This window comes from Sander lucioperca, chromosome 1 (genome assembly GCF_008315115.2).
Source record: "Sander lucioperca isolate FBNREF2018 chromosome 1, SLUC_FBN_1.2, whole genome shotgun sequence".
Taxonomy (NCBI): Eukaryota; Metazoa; Chordata; class Actinopteri; order Perciformes; family Percidae; genus Sander; species Sander lucioperca.
The window spans coordinates 1,428,686-1,452,800 of NC_050173.1; the positions used below are offsets into that span (position 1 = coordinate 1,428,686).

General features: G+C 40.2%; 3 protein-coding genes and 1 long non-coding RNA gene across 7 annotated transcripts in view; 2 read left to right on the plus strand and 2 right to left on the minus strand.

The window, feature by feature from the left end:
* Positions 1-4,547, minus strand: part of LOC116042168 (storkhead-box protein 2-like) — a 71,779-nt gene extending 67,232 nt beyond the window's left edge. The window contains exon 1 of the mRNA XM_031288293.2: positions 3,518-4,547. Coding sequence (XP_031144153.1) covers positions 3,518-3,857 — 340 coding nt within the window. The 5' untranslated portion in view covers positions 3,858-4,547. The remainder of the gene's footprint in view (positions 1-3,517) is intronic.
* On the plus strand, positions 2,651-20,799 carry LOC116042173. The gene is made up of 3 exons (XR_004103133.1): positions 2,651-2,714; positions 15,803-15,814; positions 20,788-20,799. It is a non-coding gene; the product is annotated as an uncharacterized LOC116042173 (long non-coding RNA).
* LOC116042171 (trypsin inhibitor ClTI-1-like) lies at positions 10,200-15,716 on the minus strand. The gene is made up of 4 exons (XM_031288302.2): positions 15,585-15,716; positions 13,891-13,982; positions 11,627-11,736; positions 10,200-10,406 (listed from the first exon to the last, which is right to left on the minus strand). Exons 1-4 carry the CDS (start codon positions 15,631-15,633, stop codon positions 10,355-10,357), a joined length of 303 nt encoding a protein of 100 aa, XP_031144162.1. The 5' UTR covers positions 15,634-15,716; the 3' UTR covers positions 10,200-10,354.
* Positions 20,800-22,960: 2,161 nt separating the features above from the next.
* Positions 22,961-24,115, plus strand: part of csnk1a1 (casein kinase 1, alpha 1) — a 34,683-nt gene continuing 33,528 nt past the window's right edge. The window contains exons 1-2 of one of the 4 annotated variants that reach the window (XM_031288298.2): positions 22,961-23,711; positions 24,007-24,113. In XM_031288298.2, the coding sequence (XP_031144158.1) occupies positions 23,589-23,711; positions 24,007-24,113 (230 nt within the window). In that variant the 5' untranslated portion in view covers positions 22,961-23,588. The remainder of the gene's footprint in view (positions 23,712-24,006; positions 24,114-24,115) is intronic. The other 3 variants (XM_031288297.2, XM_031288299.2, XM_031288301.2) reach the window with 3 other exon arrangements.

Below are 24,115 nucleotides of genomic sequence, written 5' to 3' on the forward strand. Positions count from 1 at the left end.
AGAAGCACTTTCGTGTGATATGTGATCGCGAAAATCCAGCTGCCGTGCAAGGCAAGGTGCGGAAATCAGCACTTTTTCTGATGTTTTGGTCTCTTTTTTCGACACTTTTGGCGCCTTTTTCAATGTTTTTGGCGCTTGTTTTGACGTTTAACGCTTCTTTTCACTACCGTGTATATACATCACTAACACCAACTTACTACCACTATAGTTTTACACTTATTTTTGGAATTCATGGTCAATCAAAAACCTAATTTATAGGAAACTATACCTAATTCTTGAGTTAAAGAGGCAGAAATTATGAATTATTTAGACTAATATTAAAAGAAGGATAATCACAGAAGGGTCAACGTTCAGTGAGGATACTGTTCTGAAACATTTCACATTGTTTTTCCAAATGCTAAAAAGTTGAATAAAACACCCAAAATTCAATGAAAGTACAGATCCGATCTTTTGTTGTACTCGCGAAGCGCGTTGTATGGGATCATCCATCCATGTTATTTTTGGGTAATTAAAATTAGGACGCTAAAAAGAAACCCATATTTCTGATATAGACATTTTGAGAACGGGTCAAATCAGACCCGAAAACAACACAAGGGTTAACGTAACTTTATGACTGATGGGGTTATGTCGAAGCAAGGACGAATTAGAGCTTAGATCGGCCCAAAAAAATCAAGCTCGAACCTGCCCGAGCCCGAGCATGTTGCGTACGAGCCCGGCCCGACACATTAACTGTAATTATGAGCCCGAGCCCAATTTAAACCCAAACAATTTTTTAATACGTGGGCCGCTGACGTTTAGAATAATACAACAAGGACGAAGCATGTAAACTGCGCTGTTTGTTTAGAATGGAACGGATCGCCAAGTGGATCCGAATGAAGAAACATAAAAAAAAAGAAACAATGATGAACAACATATTGTTGTCATTGCCCACAACTTGTTTAAACTGCTTCCATACCTCCGTCTTTCCTCCACACTCAAAGTTAATTCTCCTGTTTTTCTTTGTTTCTTTACATCTTCAAGCTCCCGGTGTGATGCGAGGAGACTCCGCGCATGACACGTGCTGCATTTTGTAACTGCAGCCTAACTTTTGTACACATTTGTTACTTTTATATAGCCTATATATATATATATATATATATATATATATTTATATTTATAATATTTCTGATTATGGCATAGCTTTCTCCCCACCCAAATAGGATAATAAGGTAATGGATTAAAAAAAAAAAAAAAAAATGCTTGATCCAGGGTCCGGACCCTTTTTTTTTTTTAGGATGTGGAGGAAAATAACGGCCCGAGCCCGACCCGAGGTCTGTTCGGGCTCGGGTTGGGCTCGGGCTCGGGCCGAGAATCTAAACTCTAGGACGAATACACCAAATGAATACCTCCACTGATGTATTTCACTGGTATTTCTGACCATAAGTAGCCACGACTTGGCTGTTTTTCCCCCCATGAAACCAGTATGCATTCAACCTGTGTTTCTGACCGCAAGTAGCCGTGACTTGGCTACTCGGGGGCGGGATATGAGGCGGATCCAGGTGCGGACATTTCCAGATGGACTGGGATTTATAAAGAGAACATTGCCTTCAGGTGTGTGCACACGGTTTTATGAATCTGATCATTTTTTGGCACATGCCATTTCGCTTTCGTGAGCACACGCACTTTTAGTATGGATCCCACGTGCTGTTTTTATAAACGAGGGCCCTCATCTGTTCACAGAACTGCCATGGAGTTTAAAACATCATATCACATATCACATGTCAAGAGAAGCCAAAGCATAAAAGCAGTAGGATTGCAAAGGGTCAGACAATTTCTTTTCTTTTTTTTTTTATTGCTGAAATAATGTGACAGAAAGAATGAAGTGTGAAATATATATAGATGGAAGATAAACATACAGACAAACACATAGAGCATTAAGGGGAAGTTAAGCTCTGGAATTTCCGTAAGCATTTTGTCTGGATACACAAAAAAAGCAATACTAGGTCTTACGGAATGTTTGGGGGAAAAAAAAAAAAGTATGTTAATTTAATTGAATTGTAGCCATGCACTGTATTCAGCAGTGCACTCTTCCTTCACATGTACAGATCATTTGCCAGCATCCCATTAAATAGGAATTCAGTAAAATTACAACCTTCTGCACCCAGCGAGTTCTCCCATCACATGTGCAGCCCACAATACTGCCAACACTACTGCGCTGTCTAGGCCAAAGGACTACATCAGGGTTTTCCCCTGCCATTATAAAGTTTAGGTGCAGCACCCGAGCCGTTTTGGGCAGCACCTAAGCCGAATGAATGCAACTAAAAGACTTTTCTCAGATCTAGCAATTGTAGTTGGACTTCTTTAGCAACTTTTGTCTTGAAGCTTTTTGAGTGTTAATACTTTACTGTGCTATCTGTTCTAACTTTTCCAGCGTTTCAGACACAGATATGGTGATACTATAACAGTCCAAAATGATGTGAAAAAGAGACGCAAAGCTACCACAGAGACCCAAAACAACCCCAAAGAGAACACCAATGGCCAAAAAGAGACACAGCACGACTACAACGAGCAACAAAAACCCACAAAAAGACAAAATCCAACAAAGAGAACCAAAATGTGTGGAGAAATTGCATCTTTGTTGTTGTTGAAAAGCATAACATTTTCTTGAGGAAGGACACCTAAACTTCCCGCAAAATACATGCACCTAAGACTTCCACAAAGCTAGGGAAAACACTGTACATGCTTTCATATAGGTTTTGATTATATATCTGCATTAAATATATATATATATTTTTTTTTATATATTTCAGTTAACCAACAGATAGTAAGCAAAGTACACAGTTTATAACGTGTTAACAACTCCTGCTAGTTTTTTGCTACCAAGCTGTTAACCATGTGGAATAGCTTGATTGTGTGACTTTTTTCTATAGGAATGGCAATAATAAAAATGCCATAATGATTCTTGTGAAATCTTTCCACCTGGGAGTCTTTTGACCACATCAAATCAGTTTACAAGAGAACTTTTTCCTTCAACATTTGTGTTTGTATTATGCCACTAGTAAACTGTATGATAATAACAAAGTAAAAGAAACAACATTTTGATTTTGGGACAGTTTGCATTCACTTTGGGAGGTTGAAATTGGAGTCTGGAGCCCTGGGGGGAGGTCAGTAAGTGATTGATTTGAATAAAATGATTTGATATTAAACTAATGACTGCAAGACACTGTAATTGCATTTTCCCATCCACCTCAATGATGTAAAGCAATTATAATCAAGTTCTCCTATGATGGGATTGCTTCTTAAAATGTTCAGTGTGGCTCTTGCCACTGGAATTTCTGATTAATTAGCTAGTTTTAGAATTGACCCTGAATGCAACAGAGACATGGTCCAACAGCCTATGATGATGATGACGATGGGCAGCATCAATGTCTCGTGCTAAATTGAGGTAGTCGTGTCGCATAGTGTCAATGAAAACACAATCACACAAAAATCTGTTGGCCTAAACCTAAGCAGACATGTGTGGGTGTAGAGGCCTTACCCAGGTATTTGATGGTAAATCCCCGTGGCGGATTGAGGGACCTCCGCATCCATCCCTCCCTCAGCACCTCCAGATGGTCCTCCTTCCCCTGGATCAGCAACACATGTTCGTCTATCCATCCCAGGAAGAAGGTCTCGGACACCGCCTCGGTAATCCTCTGGTTCCACACATGTTGCTGGGTATTTTCTGCTTTGAAATCGGCAAATATCTCGTAGCCGGTGTGGTGTCTTGGCAGCGCGTCGCTCTCTGACACCCCGGCCGCCCCCACCGCCTCCCCAGCCCCGACCCTGGACAGCACTATAGCCAGGGAATGAGGAGCTATCTGCAGGAAAGACTCCATTGTCGCGTCGCCCTTCTAGCTGCCTATCGAATGTAGTATTATCATTGTATTTATCTATCTGAGACACCGTCAGGCTTAATGGGAAACAAACAGTCCATTGTAGCTAGCAGGGTGTGTAGCTACAAGCTACGCTCTGCAGCAGCATCAGCCGCATAGCCTACAACTGTGTTTCCATGAAGCTAGCCTGCTAGCTCCCGTTAGCTACCTAGCATTACCTGAAACCCATTCCCACACGTTTAGGTCCGTCTTCTTATCCGGACGTAATATATCGACCCGTAACCGTACCCGGTATTTACTGAAGATTCATGTCGAGCGCTGTCCACTAGAAACGAGACATGACATTCGTGCTTTTTTCGGTGAAACTTAACGTACACCTCGTTGTGTCAGGTACCTTGGAATATGGCTAGCTAGCTAGCTGGATGCTAACGTGTTAATGAATTCACCCAGGCAACAGATGCGGAGAGCCCCTCTCTTCTCATCGCCAGGCAGCAACCGGGTCTCGGGGGACACCTGTATCTTTTTTTTTGTACAGCCTTCACGGTTAACGAGGAGGCAGTATCTCTCCAGCCGCCGGTGAATGTTGTCCTGGATCGCACCTGACACGCTTCGGTACGGTGCGCGAGAACGCAGCTGGATGCAGAACCGTCTCATCCAGGTACAGTGATGGCAGGCGTCGTTACGGAGCTGCGTAAAGGCAGCGTTGACAAGACTGAATACACTATCTTCCGGCCACATTTTCAAATTAAGATTTATAACGCAACAAGTCGTTTGGGAACTGAACCAGTTAGCCATTCATATTTTCATTTTTACTATTAAGCACAGATGGTACCCCTATAATGAAGTGTTTCCTGAGTAGTATTAACGTTACTGTAAGAAACTAATGGCTATAATGCTAATGTATGTCAACATACTGACACATTTGGAGAAAAAAGAAAATCTAACGTAACTTGTCAGACAAACTCATAGTCAATATCCTATAGCAGAGATCTTCAACAGGGAGTACGGGACCCCTAGAGGGTCCTCAGTGTTACTGCAGGGGGGGGGGCTCCAAATTATTGTTAATAAGTGAATTCTTTTCAAAAATCAACATGTCTTAACATGAATCCAACATATTATTAGCAAATATACTGTATATCCCCATTGGTGATAGGCTTACTGGCCTACGGGTAAGGTTGGTAGTCACTAAGATAGCCATCCACAGACACAGTTAACAAGGATTTACTGTGCCACATGTACGGTTAACATTAAAACATGATTTATAAAATCATGCTGACAATTAATTACTTTAAAAGCTTAGTATACTATGCACTAAAAAGGTATGTATAAAGGCTTTAGACCGCCCTACACTTTATTGTAGGCCCAGTTTAATATGCAACTTCATGTTTTACAATATTAGTAGGGGGTCCCTGCTCCGTCTCTCTTTCAGTTAAGGGGTCCTTGGTTTAAAAAACGTTGAAGACCACTGTCCTATAGCCTACTTTGAGGATGCTTAATGTTGATATTAGCAACTGCTCTCTGAACAATTCCAAACTTGAATTCAATATTGATGGATCTGGACGCTTATCTTACCTAAAAAAAAAAAGCAAAAAAACTATGGATTGCATAAAATATACATATTTAATGCAGTGTCACATACACGTGTCTAAATGCACTTTGTGACATTCACTGATAATCAGTCGAAATCCTCTTTTAGACTAGGCCTACTTCAGAAACACACATTTTTCTTTGTCTTTTACATAGGCCTATTTTCACATTACTGCAAAATGCTGCTTCTAAATTATGTAAGTTGTAATGAGTGATTGTAACATAGCATGCTTTCTGAATAGAAATTCAGTCCACAATATGTTCTTCTTACATCTTTTTCTAAAAAAAACCTATCCTGTTCCTCCCCTCCCTTCTTACATTTCCGTTTTCCACGAGCGGAGATAGGATCACTGACCTGCTGGCAGCAGTTTGGGGTTAACATTAGCTTTTAATTAACAACTACTCATTCATAACAGTTTGCCAGTGTGGGCAATCATTGTGTTTGTTACAATGTTTCCAAAAGATTATTATCGAAGAGATATTTCCAAAAATAATAGGGTAACGTTACCATTATATTACCCATGTTGTAGTTGACTTTTTACCACTCAATGTCACTAATGCTATTTTGCACTTATGTTAGCTGTAGGTTAAGGCTGTATATTATCACCCAATCATAATGCTTTGTCCTAGTTTATGTACATGTCTGTTATTGTTTTGGTGATTAACCTTACAAACGTTAGCTTTTTTTAGCCATTAGCCTCTTCGCTATCGACAAACTGTTAAAAGATAAGATAAGATAGACTTTATTAATCCCACACTGGGGAAATTCCTGTGCTACAGCAGCTCAAAAGAAAAAAATGTACACACATCAGAATAACACAAATACACATTAAATAGAAAAAAAATATACAGAAAGTATTATAAGAAATAGAAAACATATAATTAGTTACAATAATAATACCGTAGTAATAATACAAACATATTTACACAATAAACACCCTTATATAAACAGACAGTATACACAGATATACAGATGAGTAAGGTGCGGATGAATAGATTGGGCTCGAGAGACAACATGGTAAAAATGATAATATAATATGATAATAAACATTGCATCAAGAAGTGCTTTTCACTGATTAGCTACAGGAAGTGAAACGTCATTTTCTGCGACTATATTTTGGTTAGTGTGGACTGTGGACTTAGTGCAACTAAGATGAACCTTACGTCTCCGTGGTGCAACCAAACACAATTTTAGTATCAAAGTAACTAGTTTTCAACGTATCGTTTAGTGTAATAGTTGATAATGTAAGGCACGTTCTCAATGGGTTGAGTGGACTTATATCGTTGACCATATAGCTCCATTTGGTTTTGGAAATACTTTCCTTAATGGGATCAAACTATTACATCTTAATCAAATGAAGTGGTGTCTGAGCCCTTCAGTATTACAAGATGTTGCCCCAAGGTTCAACTCTATCACCACTTCTGTTCATATTAGCTATTGAACCACTACCAATAGCAATTAGATATTGTAGGCAAATACAGGTGATTACAATTGGCAACAGAGGCCATAAAATAGCTCTTTTTGCTGATGACATAATTTTATTCTTAAAACAATTAAATCCATACCAGCACTGTTAGATCTAATTGGCCTGTTAGTATGTCCGGATATGAAGTAAATGCTTCAAAATCATCACTAATGCTGCTTAACGGAAATGAAAGATAATATATAAACCAATATTTATTTACTTTCAAGATCTCATCTGATTTGACATATTTGGGCATCCAAATAACACCATATAGAAACTACAGCACCAACAAACTATGAAGTAATTATGAACTCAGTGCATAAATCTATAGAAAGGTGGATGCCCTTAACTATATCCATGATAGGGAGAATACATTTATTAAAAATTAACATATTGCCTAAATTCATGTATTTATTTTTAAAATATCCCTCTGGCGCCACCTGCAGGAATATTTAAGTAATTCACAGCACTCTTCATGAAATTTATATGGAATAAGATATGTCCTTAAATCTGCCTATCTCTGCTGTATCTTCCATTTGATACTAGGGGGCTGAAATGTCCAAATCTTTATTGGTACTATTTGGTAACACAATTGAGAACTATAATGTTCTATTTTTCTTCTGGAGATGCTCCATCTTGGATAGACACAGTCATGCTCCTTTTTTACAGTCTATGATTTGTACCTGTATTCAGCCAAGCTAAATTACTTAAGAACACATACTGCTCATGTTATAGTTCTCAATATGGTTAATGTATGGTATGAGGTAAAGAATATATGAACATATTGGACTCTGTCACTGTTCAGCCCAGTGTGGGTCAATATACCAATAATATACCAATATACCAATAAACCAGGCAAGCTGGGTGCAGGATTCCAGATATGGGCAAAGAAAGGAATAAGTAAAGTAGGCGACCTCTTTAAAGAAGGGATTCTAATGACCTTTGAAGAAATCTCTCTACTGTAAAACATCACAAGGAAATTTTTTTTGAATATGTCCAAGTGAGGAACTTTATTTCTTCTATAAAAAAAAACAATCAGTCGGGATTCCTGCTCTCTCATTCTTAGAAGAAATTATAACAAACAATTGCAATGAGAGGGGTTTGATTTCATCAATATACATCTGGCTTGCATCTGACTCTAAAGAAACATAGATAGTTAGACTTAAGACATGGAGGGCCGACTTAAAAGAGGACATTTCAGAAAATGATTGGAAGAAAACTTGTGACACATCACAGAAAAAAAAAGAAAACTAAAATTTAAAGCTACTCCTGTTGAGATCTAAGTGCCGTTGGACCCCAAGGCAGAGAACGGGAGCTGGTTGCAAAAAGTTTATTTGAACAAAAAGCGTCTCAAGCAGGAGCAGTGGTGGAGATGTCCTCCGAGTGAAAAAACAAGCGTAGAAACACAGATACTGGATCGACAGCGTGGCACACTTGTAGAGCTGCGTACACAAAACATCCAACGGTACGTCAATGGGAAAAGGTCAGATGCAAAAAAAATCTCAAGAGAACAAGGAATGCAGAGTGCTACCGAACACGATGGTATTATCTGGCAGAGGAGTGGCGTGAATACCAGGCTTAGATGGAGTGGACGATGAGGTGAATGGAAGAAGGTGTGCCTCCTCTGTTGCCTGGAGAAGCCAGCCACGCCCCTTGCCACATACAATGCTCAGCAGAGCAACACGAACACAAAATAAACAACAAAACCAGAACCAAAAACAGGATTATAACAACTCCAATATAAGTGGCTGATGCAGACATACACAACTCCTGTTAAATTGAATAAATGCAACAGCAATATACCTGACCTTTGTTTTAAATGCAATGAGGCTAAAGGAACATGTATGCACTGTGTCTGGGAGTGTGACAAAATTCTAAACATTCTAGAGGGAGGTGATCAATAAAACTATGTTCATCTTGTCTGTGAACATTGCACTTGACCCTAAGATGATTTTGCTACACCTGTATCCTTCCAATCTGAATCTGAAACCCCAAGAATATAAATGTATTGATTTTGCTATACTACAGGCAAAAAGGACTATAGCTCTCATCTGGGCAAAAATGGAGGCACCTGCAATTGGTGCTTGGATCAAGACTATGGCGTACTGTATGTCCATGGAGAGACTGACATATATATTAAGAAGCAAATTGGGGGAGTATGAGAAAATCTGGAGGCCATTTGACCAGTTGGGGAGTTGGGGGATGATGTTCACATCGTAAAAAGTGAATTTCCCATCCAGGCCTGGGACTCACATTCACTTGGTGATGGTTTGATGGTACTTATTGGGCTTTAACTTTTTATTGCACTTATGATAATCTCTTTTATTTCTGATTTATGTTAATGATTTGTGTAAAGTTTCCAATGTTCTGTCAAATCTACGCCGTAGATACGTGGAGACACGGACCCTGCGCCGAAGCCTGACGTGCACCTCTCGAAAAATGTAACTACAAGTCGCTGGGACGCACGTCGCTCACAGCAATCTTAAATATCTGGTTTCAACAATCAATAAGGAACTGCATAAGCTTTCTGTGTGCTTTAAAGCAAACAAATTGCCTTTGAATTTAAACAAAAATAACTTTTTTTTATTTAATAGAAGGAAAATTAAGATGAGTAACAAGGATGTAGAGGTGATTATTGTTAATAACGTAATTCGTTTAATGACATCTGATAGATATCTAGGTATAACAATTGATGAAAAACTGTGCTGGAAACCCCACATTAACAAAATTTCATCTAAAATAGCCAAAAATATTGGTATTTTAAGTAAGATTCATTATTGTCTGGATAAAAAACACTCTTATGTTGTATTATTCCTTGATTTACCCATTTGTTAATTATTGTAATGTGATTACACATTTTTTTTCTCCTCCTTTCTCAATATACTTTATTTTATTATTTCTTTGTTGTCATGCATTCTATTTTTCATATCTATTTTAATGTATATTGCAACACATATAATAAATATATATAATATTGGTTTTCCATTACTTAAAATGTTGACAATGTAAATATTGCTTGGAAACCTGTGCAAAAACCCAATAAAGATCATTTCAATGATAATATAATGTCATGTCATGTACTATAATGTCATTGCATATGATGTCCTGTATTATGATGTCATACAAAAAGTACCCCCAATACCGTATTTACTGATTGGTCTACACTGGTGTATACATAGCCAGGGTGTTTGAGTACTAAAGGATGAAAGAGAGATCACACATGGAGGTCAAGGTGTGTTATATTTACCAGAATTAATATCATGTTCATGAGCTGAATACACAGACACAGGGGACATGTTGCAGTACGTAACTTTATTGAGAAGGCAACATACAGGGAATGGATATAATATGGATATAACATAATGGATATAACATTACACAGCCAGACACAGGTTTGTGTGCGCGTGTGTGTGTGTATATATATGTGTCCATGGGCACCACAGTCCGTTAAGGAGGGCACTCCCCTTTGCTTGCAATTTTCACATTGGTCTTTTGGAGGCTGTAAGATAATTAATAATACATAAAAAACAGTACGCATTACAGCATTTTGGTTTGTCTTATGTGTGTGTGTGTGTGTGTGTGTGTGTGTATGGGGGTATTCTTGTAGCAATAATACAAGCAAAAACAGGAATACACGTTTTAATGACTTTTCAATAATGGAGTGACCGGCAGCTCTTCAGCACTGTACTAGAGCTGTTCACTTGTGATCAGATCAGTCAGATCAGATGTTAATACCAGCTCAAAACGGGGCCTAAGGGTGCCAGGTCCCGTGTGGTCATGTATCATGATGTAGCAGCTATCTTGGACTAAACAGTGGCTTGAGTTAAGCTATATGCAGCTACTGGACAGAGCCACGATCAGTTTAGAGATCAAAAACAAGGAAAATAAATACGCACATTTAGATAAAAAACATCAGTCGTTTATTTAGCTTATGTACTTGGCATTAGTTAAGTACGCAAGTTATGTAACAATGTTGCTATTACACGTGTCTCCATAGTGAAAGTCCTATGTTTGTTTGACCCATCCATCCACCCGACCTCCTCCCTACGTGGACTTTGTCGCTCTTTATACCACGTCAACTGACTTCCTCCTTAGAGGCGGCCCTGTATGTCCTGTCTCATGATTCTGTGGGTTATATGCAAATTAAATAGTGCATTACTTTTCATAGGTATAAGTACAAACGGTGAATAAGAACAGCCTGTCTAATCAGTTTATCCTTGAGTCCAAGTGGACATTTGTGCTAAATTTGAAGAAATTCCCTATGGCGTTTCTGAGATATTGCGTTCGCAAGAATAGGACTGAAGGACAGACAGACCCGAAAAAAGCAGCCCAACAGCCCGGCTGGCGCTGGTGGGGCAGCATAATAAAAGCTGGGACAGTGGTGTTTTTCCACCAGATGGAGACAAAGAGTAGTGTTTGGTGTCTGTATTGACTTAAAAATCAAATTACGTTGACATTTAATTAATGAAATCACATTCAAAAGACACAATATCACACCCTGATGTGTATGTATCCTGTTGCAGCCTGTTTGTCAAAAATGGTAGCCAAGTTACCTCTCAAGTGCTCAGAAGCCAAAACTCTCCACACACATTTTCAAATAATATTGCTACCATAATACCCCCATATATGTGTGTGTGTGTGTGTGTGTGTGTGTGTGTGTGTGTGTGTGTGTGTGTGTGTGTGTGTGTGTGTGTGTGTGTGTGTGTGTGTGTTACATGCCTGTTCAGCTGGCAGAGAACACATTCAGTGCTGTAGACCTGTCCATCACTGCCACACACTGGATCATACTCCCTGGTGCAGGTTCCTTCTTCATACTTCGCACAGTCAGGCTGGACACAAACACAGGTAGTCACATGATTATTGATTAGACACGCAGGCATTTAGGTTATCAATGTGTCATTGCATATGTCATATCATATGATGTCATGTCATATGATGTCATGTGTCACAACCTGGCTCTAGAGCCATAACAAAAGAGAGGGAGGCATAAACCGAAGGCAAAATAATTAATTTGCAGTACAGTATGTAAAAAGGAGGTTATTGTAATAACCACAAAATATGCTAACCTAAGAATATGATGGGGTGTAAGCATCGGTAAAGTCAGTGATAAGGGAGACTGAATGCATGAGTGTGGCGTGCAGTGAGATGAAAAGATGTTGCATATCTGATGGTGAGGTGAGATGAGGAGAGGTCTATCACTTGATGTCATGTATTATGAGTTCATGTCATATGATGTCATGTCACATAATATGATGTCATGTACAATATGATGTCATGAACCCCATGTTTTAAACTATTCCAAATTGAAATGGATATGTACTTTGAGTCTCTTAAATTGGTAACAAATAAGAACGGTATTGTTAATCTACTCAAAATTATTTAATTAAGAACACCTGCTGTCACAGCCTTTATTGAAATTTGCAAGTCTGTCACTTCTAAATTTATTTATTATTATTTTTTTTTTGTTTAAATTATTACTTTCATACTTACTTTTTATATTATGTCATATATTCTTATTTATGTACAATTTTATGTTTACGAACTGAGATGACTGACTGTTTAAATAAATAAATACATTTGAAATAAATAAAAAAAAAAAACATTAAAAAAAACAATATGATGTCATGTCACATATCATGATGTCATGTCCAAGAGAAAAATAAAAGAGACGGACTGACTGTGCTTTGTTGTTGCGGGAAACAGTCAGCTGTTACACAAGTATCAGTTCAGTGCTTGTGCTTGGTGTTTTAAAACTTTCTTGTGGCAGCGCTAGAGGCAGTGTTGTTTCCTGTTTACTGTACGGGAGTCTCACACCGTCTCACGCCGCCTCAAAACAGACTGACATTGATTTAATCGCTGGTAACATGATAGGCCACTGCAGTGTGACGTCGGGTTTCTTTTCTCCAAAAGTTGAGTCGGTCTCAACTTTTCGCCGCAGGCCAATGCTGTGTTTTTCAGCTCCCTCCTGCTTCACCCTCCGCTGCAATCTAAACACACTACCACTCAAAATGAATGGACAGGCAGTGTGAATGCAGGCTTATGATGTCATATCAAATGATAATATATATTATGTAATATGATGTGATATTAGGGACATTTAGAGGCAAGAAATTCTACAGTCTAGGTCCAGAATTACAGAAAGCCACTTCACTGGAGGTCTTTGTCTTAGGCTGCATTCACACCAAATCAGGCGTTGCTGCAGAAAACGGCAGAACCATTTAGTGTGTCGGCTTTGGGAAGCACCAGGGATGCCAGAAAAAAAAAAAACAGCGGCCCTGCATTACATCATTCTGCAGTGGCCAATCATGTAATTGGTGGTCAGACAAAACATAATTTGGCATTGTGCACCAGTTCAAAACCCACAGTAATGATAGGTCTCATATCCTGGTTAGTTATTAAAAGTGACATTTAGATTAAATTGAATCCGTTGATGCAGGCGGACTATAACTTGTAGGAACGGGCATGCTAGCACCACGACTAAATGCACCACGCTGACCACAATGAAGATACAAATGGGCAATTTAAGTACCACTCCCACACTGCTGCACAACCCTGCACTAATTGCCGCAACACCTTTCTTTGTTTTAGTTCAAACCCTGGGAGTAGTGTTCAATATGATCTATGATGAGTCGAGCCAACTTGTAACAGTTACTTGGGTTCTTTACTCAGAAATTCTAATTGAGCTCAAGATCTCTTTTGCGATATAGACCTGAGAACAGATTTCATACATCAGTTGCCGGTTTATCAGGTACACCTAGCTAAACGTGATGCAGTCCAAATACAACAGTCTTGGTCATGGCCTCAGTAAAATACCCTGCTTAATTGAAGACATGGCACTGTCAAATTCTGCAACAGTGACAGCAGTTTAGGGTACACTCAGAAAATCAACCCTTTAAAAAATGATAATCAAACTGCCTTTTTTCAAGCTGTAAACCAGTAGTCAAAATAAAAATACAGAATCAGATCACCCCCAGAAGTCTCACCTCTTTGGCTTCACCCAGAGGGTCTGGTTTTGGTGCTCCGGGCGTCATCATCTCACTGTCTGGGCTCACAGTCTCATACCCCTGGAAAAGGACTACACACACACACACACACACACACACACACACACACACAGATCGGGCAGCAGAGAGAATGAAATTGATTAGGGGTTATCTTTCACTCGAGTCAACAGCGACAATGCTCCATTAAGAGAGACAGTACCAACAGTTTATCAAACACCTTTGTACTTCTATACTTGCAAGAGCCCGCACTGACATAAAACATTCCCTAACCCAGCCCTAATTTTAACCATCACAACTAAATGTCTAATCCCAACCATTACTCTAAACGGATTAACTTAAACCTAATTCTAACCTGAACTCTAAAACCAAGTCTGAACCCTCAAAGCGCCCTTTGAAAAAGTGAGGACTGGACAAAAAGTCCTCACTTTGTAAAAATGCTCTTATACCTAATATGCACACGCACATGGACACACACACGCACACGGACACGGACACGGACACGCACACAGACACGCACACGCAGACGGACACGCATACGCACACGCAAACAGACACACACACACACACACACACACACACACACACATACACACACGCACACTATCTCCCTCTCCCTCACCCCTCACAGGCTGGTTACATTCTTACATGTAACCTGCTTTTGTCCAGAGGAATGTTACCACACCAAGTCTCATGTTCCTCTAATCTTCATTTTGTTTTGCTGCTATTTGTGTTTTGCTTATGTTGTCTGGGGAAACAATGTTGAAACTCAAGAGGCTACTTTTGGCTGAGGAAAAAAAAAACTGTACAAGGACTAAATATCAGGCTACTGCATGATAAACCTTTTATTTTTATTTATTTAAACAACTTTATTCCTTGTACACCATGGTATGGCATTGGTAGTATTGACGTATTGACTCTTTTACTAAAACTCTAGAGTGCCAACTTTAACGTGGGAAACTCAGCACCCTGTCATTGCTATCAGTTTCTATGGTTAGGTCATAATAATCTGGTCTGAGTATACATGCTATTATCCGGTATCAATGTTATCTGTGTGCTATTTGATTGGTTAACAAGGAAGGCTGCTTAAACCAGTTTAAATCAGCCATGGGAAGATGCCATCTGAACCACAGAATTATTATTATTTCTTTTTTTAAAACTGAGAAAACATGATCCATCACAATTCTAGTGTTATGGCACAAGTTTCACAAAACAACATTTTTTATTGATCATCTTTTATTTCTTTTGTAATAAAAACAAATGAATTTGATTTGATTTGACAGACGGTTTTTACATCTTTAGGCATTTTTATCCCTTTATAGCGCTGTGATTACCCATTGCAATGTTATTTCGCATTACAGTCTCTGAACAATGCACTGACAAAAACTCTCAGCAAATCATTTTATCTCTTAATGAGTCCTAAAATCTTATCTTTTTAAAAAAAGTGAGTGATAATACTTATTCTTTTTTCAATACTTTCATTTTTGGTCATTTTTCTCGACAATGACGCAGTGTCTCAATTCTAGACAAACCTGTTTAACAAGGAAACTACAGTGGAAAATCCACAAAAGGAACACTTTGAGCTGTTTCTGCTTTAAAGGTAAAACGTGTTTGAAGCAGAATCTGCGACTAAATGACATGTTAAGATCATTACTTTATGCTGTTTATGAACTTACCAGAGAGAGAGAGCAGCAGAGCAGAACAGAGCAGCACAGTCAGCTTCATGGTTTCTTGTGTGTGTGTGTACGTGTTTCTGTTGGCAGCAGGTGTGAGTATCACACATCATGTTGTCCTTTTATACACAACCTGTTGAGCTGGCAGTATCTGTCCTCTGATTGGCTGAGTTGTAAAGGCCAGATCATCTGATCAAGATTACATGATAATACTGTATTAGTATGTACAGTATGTGCACTACACTTGGTCATGTGACAGGTTAGGGTCATTTTAACAATGGAAAACAATCTGTGTTTGCATTCTCCAATGTACAATGTGCGACTGAAAAATACCAGTTGAACTGGCTGTATCTGTCCTCTGATTGGCTGCCTTGTTAATGCCAGATGATACTCGCCAGATCATTTGATCAAGATAACACGACTGGATCAAAAAAATAACAGCTGGGGAAAAAAACAAATATCCAGTAATATCTGCAGGCAAGAATATAGTGACCAGACTGATGTTTAGACTGTTAGAGAGAGAACTATGTTCAAGGTTTTACATAGACAACATAATCAACATGTGACACACACTGCATCACACACATTTGGATAGAAGTGTGAACAGAATGTAGAGGAAGTTCATCTTTGACATTGAAGTTTAAGATAAATGAACAGTTTGGCAAACTATGTCTCTAAAGGTCCACTTGCCAGTATATAGAACTCCATGCCATACAGTACTGTTTTAGTATACTTTATTATACTATATTATATACGCTAATTTACTGTGCACCATACTATACAATCATGGCTCCATTGCTTTGTGTTTTCTCTGGATATTTTGGGATATTTATATCTATTTGTGATGAAGGGTTCTTTTCTTCTCTTATTGTTGGTGTCTCTGTTGACCTGGATGCTTTCAATTTCCCTTGCAGGGTTACATAAATTTGCATTAAATTTAATTGAACTAAATGTGCTATACTATAAAATTACTGAATCACTGTACTTTGTTTTCCCCTCCCTTTACATTTAGTATGTGTTGTGAAAAGTGGATGAGCAGTAGGTGGTGCTATGGGACTGGGTAATACCTTCTTAAACAGCTGATGAAGGCAGCAGATGGAGAGAACTGTGCAGTGCAGTACAGAGGGGTTGACAGTGGATACACGTCAAAGTCTGTACAGTATATGCACTACACTTGGTTGGCCGTGTGACAGGGTAGGGTCATTTTAACAGTGAAAAAACAATCTGTGTTGCATTCTACAATGTACAATCATCACGTGCGACTGAAAGATACCACTAGCCTGTTGAACTGGCTGTATCTGTCCTCTGATTGGCTGCCTTGTTAAGGCCAGGTGATACTCACCAGATCATTTGATCAAGATAACACGACTGGATCAAAAGAATTACAGCTGGGAAAAAACAAATATGCAGTTATATCGTATGGTCATAGAAGGCTTGTATCATGTGGATGTGCCGAGAGTTCGGTTGTCATTACTTAGAATTCCTCACGGGGAAACTACACACTATAGCTTTAATATAACATTTTTAAAAATTCCAAGCAATTTAAAAAGACTACTCTTGGTATCTGTGGTATGTTCTGGGGTAAGTGGGACTCAAACATATGACCTCAGTCTTTCTAAAATCCCAGCTTTAGCCCTGGCTCTGCTTTAGTACAGGCTCATGGCATTATACATCTTTGAACTGTGTTTTGGTGTCTGATAAACCTTAAAACTCCCAGATCTGGTGCTCAAACTAGACTTTCCGGGTTGTAGGCTATTTGATTTTCTCACCTGTACCTGAAGCAACATGCCCTCACTATTGCACACCAATGTAGTCCCCACCCTTAGGCTGCATTCATGCAACATTGTCAGAATGGGAAGAACAGGTCTATTGCTTATCTTGCTACCGGTTTGCTGAAACTATGGTAGCTGTTCACACTAAAGTGGGAGATATCGTCACTGTAAAAAAAAAAAAAAAAATCCAGATATCTCTATGTCTGAATTTCAATTAGAAGGCTGATATGACCCATTTCTGCGATTCAGCTGTCTCCAATTAGGGTCTGAACCCCACCCAGTTTGCAGTGGTGGGATAGTGAGATCAGATTTCTTATCTGGCTGGGTATGAGGCACGTGCCCAAGCGAAAGTGAAAGTGTATAAATCATGGTTTTTATATGAGATCCTATGAGGGTTACATCAAAGAGCAGAACTTTTGTCGGAAAAGTATGAGTAAAGTAAAGTATTGGCCTAGGCCAAAATTGAATACTTGACTTACACAGTCATATATACTTTAGTTACACATATATGCGTAATTCACCTGCACATACGTATATATTTCACTTGAACATACATGCATACCTCACTTGCACATACATGTGTACTTCACTTTCACATGCATGCATAACCTCTATGAGTATGTATTTATGTGCGGGGTAGGTGGTTTGGGTGGAAGGCAGGATCACACAAACACTGGACTGTCAATCTGGGTTCAAGTCCCATCTGAAACCAAAAGACAATTTATTGACTCCAAGATTCAAGATTCAAGATTATTTTATTGTCATTCCAAAAAACACTTCAGGAAGTGCAGTGTAGAATGAAATTACGTTTCATTGGACCACCATAAAAAAAACCATCAGCAGCTAGAAGAATGCAATCATAAATAATGTAAAAATACAATATATAAATAAGATAGCTAGCATTTTAAAAAAATTGAGGGATGTAGAAATACACGTGTATACGCATATCCCACACGTACCCATACATATACATATATCATATGCACACATACTGTATGTTCCACATTGTCTCAGTTCACAGTGTGGTGCTGTTCAACAGTCTGATTGCAGTCGGGGAAAAAACTGTCGTGGAACCAAACAGACCTACTCCTTAGGCTGCAATACCGCCTGAAAGATGGCAGGAGAGAGAACAAACAGTGGCAGGGGTGTGTAGAGTCTTTGATGATTTTTTTTGCCCTTGAAAGGCAGCGTTGTTTGGCCAGGTTCTCAATAGGTGGCAGCGTTACCCCAATGGTTCTCTCAGCTGACCTCACCACCCTCCTCAGGGCCCTTTTCTATGAGGCGCTGCTGCTCTCATGCCAGAGGGAGATGTTGCTTGTTAGCACACTCTCAATAGTTCCCCTGTAGAAGGTGGTGAGGACTGTTGGGTTGAAATGGGCCTTTTTCAGTCTCCTTAAGAAGTGCAGGCGTTGGTTGGCTTTTTTATGAGAGAGGAGGTATGCAGGGACCAGGTCAGGTGGTTAGACATATTAACCCCTAGAAACTTCATGCGCTCCACAGTCTCCACTGCAGCGCTGTTAATGTGGACCGGTATGTGCGTAGGCCGATTCCTCCTGAAGTCGATCACCAACTCTTTGGTTTTCTCAACATTCAGGATCAAGTTGTTGTTTTGGCACCATTCTGTGAAGATTTTCACCTCCTCCCTATAATTGCCCTCATCACTGCCCTGGATGAGACCTGGATGACTTAGTGACTTATTTACATTGACTATTTAACTTACGTAACAAATGTACTTATTTGAACCCAAACCATGATCTTTTCATTAACCTAACCAAGTCTTTTTGCTTGAATTCACAACCTTTGGTTGTCAAGTGTGATGTTAACTGGAAGTTGCTACTACAAGGTGGCACACCAACTGCCAATAACATTAAAGAAGTGGTTGAGACAGGTGGAGGCAAAATGCATTAAGGTGGTCTCTTTGCTTCAGGATTTACTTACAACTCCTTCTGTGATCAATCCCATTGCAACAGCTGTGAAAAACAATAGTAAAGTATTACATTAGGCTGACACATGTAAATGTAAATAGACTGCATTTATATAGCGCTTTTCTAGCCTTAACGGCTACTCAAAGCACTTTCACATAGTACAGGAACCATTCACCATATTCATACACTGAGGCCGCCGTACAAGGTGCCACCTGCTCATCAGATAAACATTAACGCTTTTTACACTCAGGTGGCACAGCATCGGGAGTAATTCGGGGTTCAGTGTCTTACCCAAGGACACTTCCAGGGATCGAACCACCAACCTTCCGATTAATGGTAGGCGACCGCTCTACCACCTGAGCCACAGCCACCCCACATGCTTAACTTTGTGAATTGAAGCAAAAATACTTGGTTAGGTTTAGGAAAGAAATCATGGTTTGGGTAATCTCGCTTTGCCAGACCTTCCTCCACAGCGCTGCGAAGGAGGGTCTGGCTAGTCCACACAGCATTCCTGGATGAGAGAAAAACGTGCTCTGGTTTATTGGCATTTCTTTAAACCAATTACAATCATCATGAGCGGCGCTTAGCACCGGGAAAAGCCAGAATGCCGCTGCAAAATAGCCTCGGGAAGGAACTTCTTTTGGTGGAACATGCGTACGGTCCAGCAATTTAGAATACGATAATCAGATATTTGAAACTTTACCATCTGTTATTGGGGATTTTTGGATCCAGTTCTTCAGCTCTGAAGGCACCAGAATGTTTAGATAAGGTGTTGATGAAATATGGAAAAGGACACAAGGCTTCTTCTGCTGGGGGATGGATTGGATGGATTAGAAGCTGGGGGATGGATCTTGGTCAGCCCTAAAGAAGACATGGGAAAGGGATCTGAGTATTACACTGGATGATGAGGAGTGGGACAGAATCTGTAGGAATATTAAAACAATGTCTTGTAATGTGAGGGTGCGTCTCATTCAGATCAATATTATGCATCGCTTCTATTGGACTCCCTCCAGATTGTTTAGACTTGGACTAAAAGACACACCTATATTTTTCGAAATGTAAGACAGAGGACGGCCAATTACTTCATGTCCTATATTGTCCTGTGACAAGGTCTAAGAATTTTGGCCCGGGATACATGATAACCTATGTCGGATTGCAGGGACCCAGGTTCCATTCAGCCCAAGACTATTTGTTCTAGGAGATGTGTCAATCCTAAGCAGAATATAGCCAGACAGATTCTTCAAAGAGAATGGAGGAATGAAGGGGTGCCTTCAATCCAGGTGTGGGTTTGTGAGATGGCTAGAGTGGCAGCATTTGAAAAAAAAGAATCATATTTTGCAAGACTGAATGTCTACACTAGAAAATGAGGAAAGTACTTAAGCTCTATGAAGGGATCCTAAAGCGGGATTTATGCGTTTGCTGGGGCTCCACGCAGAGCTTTCGCCGTAGCCTACGTAAGTGGACTGAAGTTTATACTTGTGCGTTGGTCTGTGCGTCAATCTCTTTAAGATATATATATATATATATATATATATATATATATATATATATATATATATATATATATATATTGGTTTATTTGGTTTACAGTTGTCTATTTTGTTATTATTTTATTGTATTGTATAGAATATTATGGTTAGTATTTCATCAAAACTGTTAAGAAAAAAAAATAAGTAAGTTTGTTACATAAGTAATATAGTCACTAATAAATAAGTCACTAAGTCAATAAATTTACTTTTGGTTCCAGACGGGACTCAAATCCCAACGTCCTGAGTTAGTAAGTAGTAACCTCCTAAGTCCAGCATCTGTGTGATCCTGGCATCCACCCTGGCCACCTACCCTACATACAGACAGAGCTCATGGTGGTGGCCCCTGCTGCACCACTGCTCAGGAAATTTGGAGACCTAGCCCTGGTTGTGGATGGCTGCTCCATTTCCCCATCTCCTGAGATGTGCAACCTGGGCGTCATCCTGGACTCCACTCTCTTCTTCCGGTCCCACATCAACAACATCACCACCAAGTCTGCCTTCTACCACCTCAGAAACATCTCACGACTCTGGCCTTCACTCACACATTCAGTAACTGAGACACTCATCCATGCCTTCATCACCTCCGGTCTGGACTACTGCAATGGTGCCCTGTCTGGACTGCCCACCAAGGCCCTTAGCAGACTCCAGTATGTCCAGAACTAGGCTGCCAGGGTTCTAACCCACACCAAGCCCTGGCAGCATATCACTCCCATCCTCCAACAGCTCCACTGGTTGCCAGTCAAGTCACACATCACCTACAAGATCCTCCTGCTCACCTGCAAATCTCTCCATGGACTCTCACCACAATACCTCACAGATCTCCTTCACCCCTACACACAGTGACCTTCCCTGCGGTCCTCTGACAAGGACCTGGACACCCCCCGCACCAGGTTGCGGACTTTTGGGGACAGGGCTTTCTCTGCAAATGATCCCACACTCTGGAACAGTCTACAACTCCACATCCTCTCTTCCCCATCCCTGCCCGTGTTCAAAAAGCACCTCAAAACATTTCTTTTCACTAAGTCTTTTGACCCCTAAATCCCCCCAGACGGACAGTGTGCGAACGTTTTTTCGTGTGAGATGCATGAAATGGCAAGTGTAGGCTAAATGGCCTTTGTTTTAATACCAGTTGATGCTGATAGGCATACAATAGCCTACAAATGGCTTATTCCCCGGAGTCCTTATGCTTTTTTTTCGCCCAGCATGTTTCCTTGGATTAGGATGGCATTTATATCATGGTTCCAGCTGTCGCCGTGGACCTGCTCCACGGCCCTGCTGTGCCCTGTTACACCCTGCTACGCTCTGCAATGCCCTGCTACGTCCTGCAACGTCCTGCTGTGCTCTGCTGTGCCCTGCTATGCTCTATAGCGCCCTGCAGTGCCCTGCAGCACCATGAACTACTACAACTACTATTTCTAGTCATTATCTTTATTGTGACTATCATTGCCACTGTTCATCACACCCCCAACCGGCACCGTCAGACACCGCCTACCAAGAGCTTGGGTCTGTCCGAGGTTTCTTCCTAAAAAGGGAGTTTTTCCTTGCCACTGTCACATTTACGCATTTATGCATGCTCTTGGGGGAATTGTTCGGTCTTTGTAAATTATAGAGTGTGGTCTAGACCTACTCTATCTGTAAAGTGTCCTGAGATAACTCCTGTTATGATTTGATACTATAAATAAAATTGAATTGAATTGAAATATATATGGAGGGTTCTCTTTTAGGAGACCATCATTATATAACCTAGTTTGGGAGAAAGGGAAAGAAAGCAAAAAACAATAAAAGTTAAAGAAATATCACCTAAACAGCATAAGCCTAAACATCTGGCTTTAAAGGCTTAAAAGTAGACTGCTTCTGTTTTGAAACTGCCAGATAGACTTACATGACGCAGCCTATTCTAACGTCAGTCGCAAATGCCACCTGTGGGTGCATTTAAGAGCTCTGGGGTCGAACTTATTTATTTTTTTCTGGGGTCGAACCTACGGGCCGTGGGCAAACTTCAAATACTGTATGTAGCCTATCACTTTGCAGCGCTCATGTCATGAGTCACCTATTTCTTTTTCTGGGCTCGAATCTACGGGTCGAACTTGAAATACTGTATGTAGCCTATCACTTTGCAGCGCTCATTTATATGTCAGGAGTCTTGAAAGTAGTATTTCCGAAAGCACCTGAAGGTGTCATGAGATAATCGCCTCCAACGGAAACCAGCTGAGAGAAAGGGTAGAGAAGACAAGATGGCGGAGTGAGTGGGTTGCGCTTTCTACAGACGGTTGCGACCCTTGACGTTTGCTGGAAAAGCCCTTAAAGGACTAAAAAGATTGAAAAAGCAACATTACCATCGGACGTTTAACTGAAAGGACCGTTTTTGCTACTCAGCACGGAGGAGGTCCGGACATTTTTTCCGCGGCGGTCCTTGCGACAGCGTTAGCTTGATGCTAACGTTAACCACCGTTAGATTTCTCTAAGAGCTACTTCGAGGTAGCTGGGTGGTTGTTGAAGGCCGCGAGCTTTTTAGTTTTGGATGTATATACTTCGATACTGACACGGCCTTCCGTGTTTCTCGGAGGAGGTTTTATTCGAACGAAGATCGAGTGTAGCTAGCTAGCTTATGAATAAAGCGAACACCGTCAGGAGAAACTTGCTTGTTCGGTTATCTGTCGACACAAACAGCTAACGTCAGTCCATACTCATCAGGACTCTGTATGCTCTGCTGACCATCGGGCCGCTAGACTGCCACACACAGTTTCCTAACGTGAATCGGGTGGTCATCTGGTGGATATTATGGCGAGCAGCAGTGGGTCCAAAGCCGAGTTCATAGTCGGTGGAAAATACAAGCTTGTCAGAAAAATTGGATCAGGATCTTTCGGTGACATATATCTGGCCATCAACATCACAAATGGAGAGGTAACGTAGCTAATTTACTGCCTCAACACTCGTCTATATTCTTGTTGGGAATTTGGTTTTCCTACCGAACACATCCGTGGCTGAGTCAAAGTATTTCAGGCAGATAGATTGCTACACAGCTTTGTGAGTTAGCCTGCCAATAACGTTAGCTGTACATTTGATGTAGCTAAGCTGCAACACGGTGCATTAATCGGCATTATTCATGTTACAGCGTGTGCCACGATATTTGTCGTTGCTGTATCTAATGTGACGTTGTAAATATGAATGTGATCTTTTGTGTATGTATCCTTTTCAGGAGGTAGCTGTAAAATTGGAGTCGCAGAAAGCCAGACATCCACAGCTGTTATACGAAAGCAAACTGTACAAAATCCTACAAGGTGGTGTCGGAATCCCACACATCAGGT